Source organism: Arachis hypogaea, chromosome 18 (genome assembly GCF_003086295.3).
Source record: "Arachis hypogaea cultivar Tifrunner chromosome 18, arahy.Tifrunner.gnm2.J5K5, whole genome shotgun sequence".
Taxonomy (NCBI): domain Eukaryota; kingdom Viridiplantae; phylum Streptophyta; class Magnoliopsida; order Fabales; family Fabaceae; genus Arachis; species Arachis hypogaea.
In genome coordinates this window covers 130318105-130330795 of record NC_092053.1, presented here as the reverse complement: position 1 = coordinate 130330795, position 12691 = coordinate 130318105, and the positions used below count along the sequence as shown (strand labels likewise).

Sequence of the window (12691 nt, the reverse complement as noted above, 5' to 3'; positions counted from 1 at the left end):
AGTTTGATTGGGAGGTTCCTGGCTGTCGCTGATCGGCTGATTAGTTCTGGAACAATGGAGGCAGCTATGTTTTCAATTTGGGGGTAGCCATTAGGTTTTAAGGTTCAAAACCTTGGAGAAAAAATTGGATCCCTTTATTGGAAGTTAAAAATTAGAAACTGCAATTTGTCGCTGTCTTGGCAACACATCATTTCACTCCCCAAAGCTAGTTTAACATATGTTTTACATGATTACTGTCTTTGATTAATTAAAATTCAAATACAGTTAATTTTAAGTTGAAAATTCGTTAAATAATTTAATAGATTTGATTACATTATTACTTTCATTTATCAACTTCATATAAAATTAACTGCACCTAAATTTCTACTAATTAACAATTAAATATTCAAATTAAATAATATCTTAAAAAATTCCATAAGCCTCGGCTGGCAACCGCGGCGTTGCAAGTGCCACGAGTGGCTTTGCTTTTATGGTACCTCCTTTTATTTCGGAGAGGTCAATGGTTGTCTCATTGGGTGGCACACTCCAATTGAAACCATGCAACATCCTAGCAAATAACATAACCGTCATGGTAGAACCAAGATTGATCCCGGGACATGCACGTCTTCCAGTGCTAAACGTAATCAACTTCAAACTCGGTTCATTTAAACTCATATTCTTAAACCCATCAATATTATTGTTATCTTTTTCTAAATGGCGTTCGGGTTTAAACTTCAACGGATCTTCCCATATTCTTGGATTTTGTCCGATCCCTTGCCGTCTTAGAACGATGTGGCTACCCTTTGGAATGAAATAGGTGTTGTTGGCAACAAATGTGTCTTCCATGGAAACATGGGTGACGTTGATGTCATCAATAGGGTGGAGGCGAAATGCTTCTCTTGCACATGCTTTCACATAATTGAGTTTTGGAATGTCTGATTCTTGTACTTGTCTTTCCTTGCCAACCACGCTATCTAATTCCTCCGTCGCCTTTTCAAGCATCTCCGGCTGATTTAGCATCTCGGCGAGTCCCCATTCAAATGCATTTGATGGATTGTCCACGGTTGCAATCATCATATCCTGCAAATTTTCATTTATTAAAAGAAAAATATAGGTAGAGAACAAGAATACTAAACAATGTGAATAATAGATATGTCGGATGTTCAATTCAATAGGTATACAGATGACTATGTTCATTATTTTTAATTAGATGGTTATTTCTTTTGATTCGATTTACTCATACACAGTTAACAATGGCTGGATGTTCAATTTATTAGGTGTGCAGATGATTATCCTAATATTAATATTTAGGAGATAATTTGGAGTGGAGTATTTTTTTATTTTATTGGAACAATTCTAGAGCTCATTGTTCACATTGCGTACAAAAGTCATGGTATACCTAATAAAACTGTTTATTAAATGCTCTATAAAAGATATATGATTAAACTAGAAACAAATTCTCTCAATTTTTTTAAAATTATTTGATAAAATATGATCTTTCATCTTACAATCTTTAAGTGGAATGAAAAAAAATATATAAAAAATATTAAATGATAAAAAATTATATTTTATTAAATAATTAAAAAAATAATTAAGAGAATTTATTTCTAATTAAATAATTAATGAATTTTTCTCACTAATTGTATATTGTTTGGAAACTTAAAACTTTTTTCTCTTAATTTTGATCCAAAATGACACAATGTAAAGAATTTTATATAATAATTTAAATATATTTATATATTTAAATAAATTTTTAAAAAATTAATTTAAAAATTAATTTAACTATTTATGTAAAATTCTTTAACAAGTATATGAAAGTTATTTCTTTTTAGTAAAAAGCAGAACTCTTGTTTTATTTATGAATTAAAAATCACCGTCATATACTCATCCTTGCATTCAAAATGTAATTTTTAAAAGGGTTATACTAGGTAATTAATGAATTTTTTAAATAATATGAACAACCACCAATCAAATAAAAATACACTATACTTCTAAATTATCCACCTAAATCTTAATATTAGAATAACTATCCGTACACTTAGTAAAATAAACATCTGATATATTTTCTCTTAACTTGAATATATATTGTTCACATTGTTTAGTATTTTCATTGTCTACCTATACTTTTCCTTTTAAAAAATATTTTCTCTTAACTTATATCCACCGTTAATAATGTTCATTTAAAAAATGTATAACCTGAAAAGTTAAAGATATAATACATACAATATATAAAGATAGAGTATAAAGTGTTACCATAATTTGAGACTTAATTTCATCAAGAGTCAAAAGTGGATTGTCATTTGCATCTTTCAATGAGATTAGAACATCAAGCAAGTCCTCTTCACATGTCCTTTTACCATTCTTCCATTGCTGAACCCTATCTTCAATTAAGGGATCATGATACTTCATTATCAACTTAGTGGCCTTCTTCAAGTTCTTCTTATGACCATCCAAGTCAAGCCCTCTCAAGCATGCAACGTAATCAGAGATAGAGAATGCAAAGAGGTATCTCAAAACAGTGAAAATTGCATCAATATGTTCCACCTCCTCAAATCCGGGTCCTCCATCTTCCCTTCCTTTACCAAAGTGCCTCGCATTGAAAACCAACCTGTTGGAATATTAATAATACAATTCAATGAGTGTGAAGAATAAGTTAAAAAAAGTTCTCAAAATATTATAAGCTCTTTGTTATTAAAGTGTAATTTTGATGCACTCACTGTGTAACATTTTACACAGTCATACAATCACATCCGTTTTTTTAGATAATTATTTATACAGTTAATATAAAACGCGGTCAATATAAAAGATAATTATTTTTGTTAATGTGGCATTATTACATAATTAGATGCACGTGTAAAATTACCTTACTGTATGAAAATTAAATTCTTATTTTTAAAACCTCATGTTTCAATTTCCTAGTTTTTTTTTTTCTTTTGGATAAATTAAAAATGTAGAAACACTAAAGATAAAGTATTACAAATAAAAAAGTTATATTTCTATATGTATCTGCATTTTTTTATAATATTTTGGTTAACAAAAAATGAACAACTTTTTTTCTAGAATAGATAATATTTTTTCTGTTTCTATATTTGTCTCACTTTTAAATAATTTTTTATCTTCTAATATATTATTTCTGTATTTCCTTCATCAAATATAATCATTTCAGATAATCGACATGCAATGTACATTTTAATACACATGTGGTTTAAGCGGAATCAAATAATGCTAAAGATTGCCTTAAGAATAAGCATTGATATCTAACTTTTAATTAGTAAATATTATTTTAATTCTCACATTTTGAAAATTTTAGAATTTAAAATTAGTAGATTTAGAATTTAAAATCTACTGTTATTAATTAAAAAATTAATCAATTCTCTAATTGAACTTAAAAAAAAATTGGTAAAAACTCATGTGTGAAGTTGATAGTTGAAAGTTCATTAAATAATTTCACAAGTTTGACTAAATTATTATCTAACGCTCTCAATTATCAACTTCACATAAAATTAACTGCACTTTGAGAGGTTAATTTTTACCAAAAAAGTTTTGTTCAATTGATATCCCACCTTCTAATGATGTTCCCTGAATAATGTCGTGCAACAATCCTCACATCAACAAGGCCGCCGCCATTCTTATTACATTGATTGTAAACATAGCGAACGATATTGTCGGCTTCCTCCACCCTCTTGTCTTGTAGCCATTGAAGTCTTCTTGGAGAGACCAATTCATTGGCCATGACTCTCTTCATTTTCTTCCATTGTTCTCCATAGGGCACTACTATTGTACTCAAGTACCCAAACGAGACATGTTCACTAGACCAATTCGTAGGCCTCGACGCGAAAATTGAATCTTGTTTTGTCAATAATTCGCGAGCAATTTCAGGGCTAGTAATCGGAATAACATGAATGTTACCTAGTCGAATGCATGCGATTTCGGTGTTTAGGTCTCTCATGATCCTATGTATCCATCTAAATGTTGGTTTGTTTGCTAGCATTTCAGGTAGGTTACCAATTATAGGCCATGGTTTTGGTCCCGGAGGGAGTGATGTAGTTTGTTTGCATTTTGAAGTTATTTGGTGTTTGAGGAATTTGAGAAATGGTGTGATGAATCCAACAAGTAAGAGAAGGAGATACCAAAATGGTAGAGAGTTAATAAGAGAAGATTCCATGGCTTGGAAGTGATCAAGTGAAATAAATTGATGATGAAGTACAATTTTAGGTTTAAGCTAAGATATGTATGTGTATGTGATTATTAGGGTTGATGTGTTGTTTGGTGTAGTGCATGTCTTTCTTCATTTATAGATGCAAGATATGATATCATGTGGATGGAGTTCAACCTATTTAATAACTAGAATGTTTCATGTATGCTTGAAAGCGATGGAGTAAATTATATCATGAACAAGTTTGCATGCAATTAACACGTGAGTGATTAATAACACGTGAGATTATCTACAAGAATACATTATGACTCTTCACTAATAAATAATAACTTTAAACTTTTTCTACTTTTTAAGGTGAAAATTCAGTTGCAGTCAACTTCACGTGAAATTGATAGTTGATAGCTGAGAGTCGATGAAAATTTATTCAAATCAGTCAAATCATTTAATAATTTTCAGTTATCAATTTCACATGAAGTTAATTGCACCTGAGTTTCTACCTTTCAATATATATATATATATTTAATTTCCACACCTATCAACGTTTTTTTTCCTTATTATGATTTACACGTATCAAGTACACACATGAAAATAATTGACTAAACGGTAAACATACACGCGAAACGGGCTGACAACTTTGGACTAATTAATCTTTAATTTTTTTAAATGTTAGATGTAATTGTCTTTAATAAAACAAATAAACAAATTTAATTAGTTCTTATCTCTTAAAATTTCATACAGTTTAATATATATCTACCAAACTATTTTCTTAAAAAGGAAAATAGAGGCTCTGACTCTTAGATAGATGTATGTGACTTAATTAGTAGTTGATAATGTTTGAATAGGATTATGTTCTGCCTTGTTGGGGGTTGATATAATCTGGATCATGTGTTAGGATAGTGCTTTACCCTTGTGGTTTTGCCCTAAGACTGTTATTTGTCTCCGTTTGTCTTTGGAGAATATTAAGATATCTTTTATTCGGTGTCTAATTTATTTTTTATAATTAGTTTTAAATATTTAAATTTTATTAATTATTTAATTTTTTAATAATTAAACACCAAATTTTAGGTATCATAACAAATATCATTAATGTTTCTGCAATGCATGTGAAGGAGGAATGGAGACAGATTAACATACAAATTAAACCATACAACACATGAGATTGGTTCCCCATGTTTATGTCATAATATGGATCTAATTATTAGTGACAAGTTTCAATTTTGTGATTGAGGATTGAGGAATAGTGACAAGTGTCCATTTAAAGAATTTTAAATTTAATACTTTTTATCTTTAATAAATTTTTATTATTCTTCAAATTTTTTAGAATTATTTTTGTTAGGTGAATTAGTCTTTCTGTTATTTTGGATATGAACAATTTTATTTTATAATAATATTTTTTAAAATTTAATTATCTTATGATAAAGTTTGTTAAAAATTTATTTGTTTAATATAAATATTGAAAATTTTATTAAAAACGATAGAAAATTTAATTTATATTAGCATATTAGAGTAGTTATCAAAATTTTTTAGAAAAAAATGTTAGAAATAAAAACATTCAATCTAAAATTTATTGGAAACTAATTTTAGTATCTACTTTATATATCATTTGAAAGAATTGTTTTAAACACAAAAAATAATCTAAATTTGATGTGGCCTTTATATATCTTCAATTTGATCTACCTTCTCTAAGGTAGCGTTTGGTGGAGAGACAGAGACGGAAAGACCGAGACTGAGGAACAGAGACTAAGAGACAGAGATTGAAATAAATCTCAGTATTTTATTTGGTAAAAAATGGGAGACAGAAATTGAAATAAGAATGAAACTCTAATTTAATTTGCACAAAGGATAAAATTGAAATTAATTAATTGAAATGAAGATATTTTAGGTATAAAATATTATTAAAGTTTCAGTCTCTATCTCTAAAAATTTTAATCTCCTGTATCTCCACTTTTTGGAAGTACTAAAATACTGAAATTTTAAAGATAGAAATAGAAATTTTAGTACCAATCTCTGAACCAACAAACATAATACTAAATCTCAATCTCTCAGTCTCTGTCTCAATACCTCAAAACAAACACTACCTAAAACATCTGTCACGACCTTTTTCTTGCACCTCTATTGTTATATTGAAAGTTACTTTGTGTAAAATTTGATTAGATGGGAGCAAGATCAAGTTTTTAATATTTTTACTCAAGCATGCATGATTTCATGAGAAAGAAACTATGCTTTTGCTTGTATTGTCAGATTTGGACATCAAAAATTGTACATTACATATTCCTCACTCCATCTATATTAGTAATATCCTCAAAATATTAATCTAAAGTTAGGATATGATCTTCAGCAACTAAGGAATAAGCATTCTTATAAATTATCTTTAACTAATTAGTAGTAGAAGAACCTGCTATTTTGATATTTTTTAATCAATTTAACTAAATTTAATTAGATTTTATTAGATTTGACTATAGTTTAACCGATTCAAATGATGATCCAACTTAGATTGATGATCAGATATTCAAATTTTTAATTCGACCGTCCAAATTAAACCAAATTTGATAACTATGCTCTTAATTTTTGGACTATTCACCCCTCTTTATTATCACATGTAAACAGTTGAATGAAATAATAATAATAAAAAATGAGTTAATAGTCAAAATCATTCTTAAAAGATACATCGATCTCCATTTTTGTCCCCAAAAGATAAAATTAATCAAATTCGTCCCCGAAAGATAACAAACTTGGTCCCGTTAGTCCTTCCGTCATCTCCTGCGCTGAGGTGGCTAACGCTCGCTGACATGGCCCGTTAACTGCCAGCGTGGCACTTGCTTAGTGTACCCTCTTGTTGCTGATAAGATAAGTTTATTAGATCTATTCAAATCAGGCCCTAAGCCTATGAATCCTAATCCCAAATCCAAAGCAATCGAATCTCACCTCCATAGCAGATTTTATGTTCCCAGGTTGTCTCTGCTGCCACCCGTCACTACCTACGCCTTCAACGCCGCCAAGATGTACCTAAATGAATAGTGCCAGTGCTTGATATTCCTTCATAAGAGAGCAGTCTTCGAAAAATTGAATATTAAGATTGCCTAAAAGAATAAAGGGACAACCCATGTCCCAGCCACCACAGTCACAACTTCCACCATGTCTCAATCGATCAAGTAATGACGACGGACCTTGACTTTCAATGTCTGGTAAACCATGATTACCTATTGGTATCACCACCTTCAACTGTTCCTGGAATTTACTTTCATGAAGACTATTTCTACTCTGATCCCTAATGCTAGAGTACTCTTTAATACTTATTCTATCTCCTCTTCTGTACTTCAAGCTTTCTCTCCTAGAAAATACAATTTCTAAAACAATAGCAGCACTTTCAACGTTTGAATATGACCTAGTAGACAATGAATGATAAGAATCTGAGTAATCCAATTTGACAGCAATTGATAGAGGTTTGTATTGTCGTTTGTTTTTACTTGCAAAATTCTCTTCATCCAGCCTCAAAGTCTCTTTCTTGGAAGCTTTTCGTCTCTCAAAAGCATCTTACTCACAAAAAGACTTTGTTTCATGTGAAACACTTGGTATTGAGTGTGTAAAATCATACAACACAAATTCTGTCACCATAGAATAATTAGATACTTGGTTTTCTTGTTCGAAACCTAAATTGCTAGAAACTACCATGTGTGCTACTATGGAGCAATCTTTGTCAAATTTATGGGATTCTCACCCAGTTGCACTTGCACTACTCTTCTTTCTATTATCAATGGAGTGGAAAGTATATACCCAATTGAAAGCATTGTTTCCCTGTGTTAGATAAATCACTTAACAACGATTTTTTATGTTCTACTCCTTGTAATGTTTGCAGTCTTATTTGATCTGGCTTCATAGTTTCCACCTTATGGCTTGTTGGACTTCTCAAAGATTTTGACTTTGTGAATTGATTCATCCTTTTCTTAAGAGGGTTAAGTTCAACATAAAAAATCAAGAATGCTACTTGAGAAAGAGATGTCACTCCTCTAGGAAATTTCAATTTTCTTCCTTCCTTCCATGCCTATTTTCCTTACGGCTTTTCTGTCCTCTGAACTCTAATACATGGAGCCACGCCTCATTCCAATGTTCCCTTCCAATCCATGAGTGCTGGAGAAACAAGTAGCGGTGTTGATGATAGACTTTGTTCTACTTTAGGCGACGGCTACGATGCAGATGACGTCGTAGACGATGGCGGTGTTAAAGGGCGTAGGTAGTGACATGGGCAGTAACAGGGACAATTTGGAAACATGGAATCTGCTATAGAGATGAGGATCGGTTCTTTTGGATTTGGGATTAGGGTTTATGGAGTTAGGGACTGATTTGAATAGATCTAATAAACTTATAGGGTATACTAAGTGAATGCCACGCTGGCAGTTAGTGAGTCATGTCAGCGAGCGTTAGCCATCTCAGCGCAGGAGATGACGGAAGGACTAACGTGACGAGATTAATTTTTTTTGGAGACAAATTTGATTAATTTTATCTTTCGAAAACAAAAATAAAGATCGAAGTATTTTTCAAGGACGATTTTGACTATTAACTCAATAATAAATAAAGCAAGCATGTTCTCAATAGTTTTTCATTTTCCAATTTTCATTTAAATTTGATTCTCATCATGTGAGAAATTGGGAAAAAGGTTAATTTGCCCCACCTCGCTCGATTATTGATTTACTATTGATTAATTGTAAGTGGTTTGATGACTAATCCATTCCTAGAATAAAATATTTCGAAGTTAATTGTTATTATATTATAATTGTTACGTGATTGATTTAAAGTGGTTTACTAGCTAGCTAAGCGTGTTCACCTTTATACTGTAGTTAATTCCATATTTGGAACGTTTTAAGTGACATTAAACGTTTTATCTTTTAACGTTTCCAAATCACTTTTAGATTATCTTATTTAGTTAATTTTATCTAATGACTACGATTAAATAATTCATTCGTTTCTACTACAAGTTGATGTTTTGGAAGTATTATATTACATATCAAATCTACCATAGATTATACACTAATTATTAATTTATTCTTAATTAGACTCCCACGTGCTTTAATTTCAACCGTTAAAAATGAGTTTTTCATTTTACGTGATTCTCTTAATCATTTACTGTAGAGAGGAAAATAATTTGATTAATTAGTAAGAAGCCAAACTCTATATAAGGTGATTCAAATGCTAATAATTAATCATCACAAACACACAAACATACAATTCGTTTCACTTGCAATCATAAAAAATTAAAGATCATGGCTTCATCACACATAATTAACAATGATCTCAAAGCATCAAATGAGATCTTTGAAGGTCAAGTTCAGTTGTACAAACACATGTTTGCATTCTTAGACTCTCTTTGCCTTAAGTGGTGTGTGGATCTAAGCATACCAAACATAATCCACAACCATGGTCAACCTATGACTCTTCATGAGTTGGTTTCCAAGTTACAAGTTCCATTAACTAAGGTTAGTGGTGTGCACCGTTTAATGCGTTATCTTGCACACATTGGATTCTTTGACATAGTAAGAATTACCCAAGAATATCAAGAAGAAAAGGAAGCATATGCTCTTACGTATGTATCAAAGCTCCTTGTTAGAGGTAGTGATCATTGTTTAGCTCCAATGGTTGACCTTATTCTTGACCCAACTATCTCAAGTTCATACCAACAACTTGGGAAGTGGGTTCATGATGAGGGGAATCAAACACCATTTGCCATGGCATTGGGTACAGGTATGTATATATGTATTACAACAATGTTTTGTACGTTCGGATTTAAATTAGTGTTTATTTTTAATGTAGTAGTATACTCTTTTTCTTTTAGTAATTGAGTTTTACTAAAGATCAGAAAGTTTTTTTAATACAAAAATATGTGAAAAATAATAAAAAATCAGTTTAAAATAATTTAAAATTATATTATTTAATATTTTTAATTATTATTTATTTTATTTTACATTCTTAATTACTACTGATATAATTGAATTATCAATAATGTAACTTAGTTAATCTAACTAAAGTGGTTAATTAATAGGAGCTAACTAGGGTTAAAAATTTTTATAATTAACTAGTTAGGTGGTTAGATATTAATTAGTTTAATTTCTACCATCATACATAGGGTTGGAAGTGAGTCGAGCTGAGCCGAGCTAGACCAAGCTCAGGCTCGGCTCATGAAAATTGAGCTTGGCTCACGACTTGACTCATTAACAATCGAGCTTATTTCTTAAGCTCAAGCTCGGCTCACCAAAAACTCACGAGCTGGCTCGAGCTCACGAGCTGGCTCAAATAAGAGAAACATAAATACATAATCTATAATTCTATATCAATAAATTATAACTTATATATTTTAAAAAATATTTAAAAAGATCAATTTTATATATTATTTATCTATCAATAAATTATAAATTTTTTATTTATGTCTTATATTAAAATTATATGTAAAAAATAAATATAAATATTAAATAATTAAAATTGTTATATATATAATCAAGCCAACTCACGAGCTAATGAGCTGAGCTTATCTAAGCTCAAGCTCGACTCATTTAATTTATGAGCTCAATTCCAAGCTCAAACTTGGCTTACCAGCTCATGACCTTAGCTTATCGAGCTGTTAACGAGTCGAGCTCGAGCTGGCTCATGAACTTGCTTGACTCACTTCCAACCCTAATCATACATACACTCTGCTAAAGTACAATTATATATAGTAAGAGAACTAATTAATATCTAACCACCTAATTAGTTAGTTATAACATATTACTAATTTTAATTAACTCTTATTAACCACTCTAGGTAAATTAACTAAGTTAAACCCTTGATACTAATATTAAACATAATATACATATTATAGATATTAAATTTTGATAATTTTCACTAATTGTATATAAGACCAGCTTTATTTTGTTAAAGTGTATGCAGGGGTTAATTATGTCTTTTCTATTGTTTGTTTTTTATTTTGTGATTTGTTGTTTATAATTCTTTTTTGGAAAAATACAGGTACTAACAATATTTTTGGACAATCTGTGAACAATGTGAATTAATAGGATTAAAAGAGTAAATTAATCTTAAATTTAATTAGTAACATTAAATTAGGATGTAGTGTATTTTTAACCTATGTTTTCTGTTTCATTCATTTATAAAGTATTTGTTAACTTTATTTAAAAAACGCTTATTTATAAAATTTTCTTTGACTTTAAATAAAATATTTAGTTTTACTATACTATTATTGCAAAACAATTTTCATATATATATATATATATATATATATAATTACGTAACTACACGACAATAAAAAATAATTATTTATCCAAAAATTTTAGTTTATATATTAAAAATTAAACTTTTAAATAAATATAATTTTATACAGTCAAGTTAATTTCTATAAAACCAACATGTTTTTAATATTTTTTAAAAATTAAGTTTATTCTAGCCATTTTTGACTAATTTTTTATTACTAAACATTACCGAATATTTAAATACTTGTTTTCTTGTTTTCTATATTTTCCTAACAGGTATTTGGGACTTCCTCAACAAAAACCCTACACATATGAAATACTTCAATGATGCAACTGCTAGTGACTCTCAAATCATAAACTTGGCATTGAGAGATCATGGTGTTGTCTTTGAAGGGTTGGAATCAATTGTAGATGTTGCTGGAGGAACTGGAATGGTAGCCAAGTATATCTCTGAAACTTTTCCACATTTGAAATGCATAGTTTTTGATCTTCCACAGGTTGTGAAAAATCTTAAAGGGACCAACAATTTGACTTATGTTGGTGGGGACATGTTTCAATCTATCCCTAAAGCTGATGCAGTTCTACTTAAGGTATATAATTATGTTTCATCAAATCTAAGAATAAATGGTGATAAAGATTATATATATATTTTTTAAATTGTTTTCTTTTTGTTTTCAGTGGATTTTACATGATTGGGATGATGATAATTGCATAAAGATATTGAAAAAATGCAAAGACGCTGTTTCTTCAAGTAATAATAAAAGAGGAAAAATAATTATCATAGATATTGTGATAGATGATGAAAAAAAAGATGAGCCTGAAATTACCCAAGCAAAGCTTCAATTGGATTTAGTGGTGACAGCATATTATAATGGAAAAGAAAGAACCAAAGAAGAATGGAAGAAACTCTTCATGGAAGCAGATTGTCATCAAGACTACAAAATTTCACCTTTAACTGGACATATGTCTCTTATTGAGATATATATTTAACCACTAAATGTTGTGATACATCATACATATAATCATGGTTAAATGAAATAAATAAAGTTGTAATGTCTTGATGAATAAGTTTTACATATAGATATTTGGTAACAAAAAAAAAATTAGCCAAAAAAGAATGATTTTAGATGCTATATACCGAATAAAGTTAAGGTGTATGTTATGCAACAATGTCATTTAATTTTGAATTGAGATCGCTTTGAGCTCCATGACTACTTTTTTGTTAATATTACAAGTATGAGGAGTATATGAAATTAGTCTTACATTAAAAAAAATAAAGAAGAGTGATGAGTTTATAAAATGATAGATAGATCCATTAACTTAA

General features: G+C 29.7%; 2 protein-coding genes across 2 annotated transcripts; one reads left to right on the top strand and one right to left on the bottom strand.

Moving 5' to 3' along the window:
• Window positions 1-206: 206 nt before the first annotated feature.
• Window positions 207-4262, bottom strand: LOC112771700 (isoleucine N-monooxygenase 1). The gene is made up of 3 exons (XM_025816509.2): window positions 3543-4262; window positions 2233-2587; window positions 207-1059 (listed from the first exon to the last, which is right to left on the bottom strand). The coding sequence occupies exons 1-3, from the start codon at window positions 4142-4144 to the stop codon at window positions 403-405; spliced, it is 1614 nt and encodes a 537-aa protein (XP_025672294.1). The 5' UTR covers window positions 4145-4262; the 3' UTR covers window positions 207-402.
• A 5063-nt stretch (window positions 4263-9325) lies between these two features.
• LOC112772937 (isoflavone 7-O-methyltransferase) lies at window positions 9326-12575 on the top strand. The gene is made up of 3 exons (XM_025817960.3): window positions 9326-9871; window positions 11644-11957; window positions 12046-12575. The coding sequence occupies exons 1-3, from the start codon at window positions 9394-9396 to the stop codon at window positions 12355-12357; spliced, it is 1104 nt and encodes a 367-aa protein (XP_025673745.1). The 5' UTR covers window positions 9326-9393; the 3' UTR covers window positions 12358-12575.
• Window positions 12576-12691: the final 116 nt, after the last annotated feature.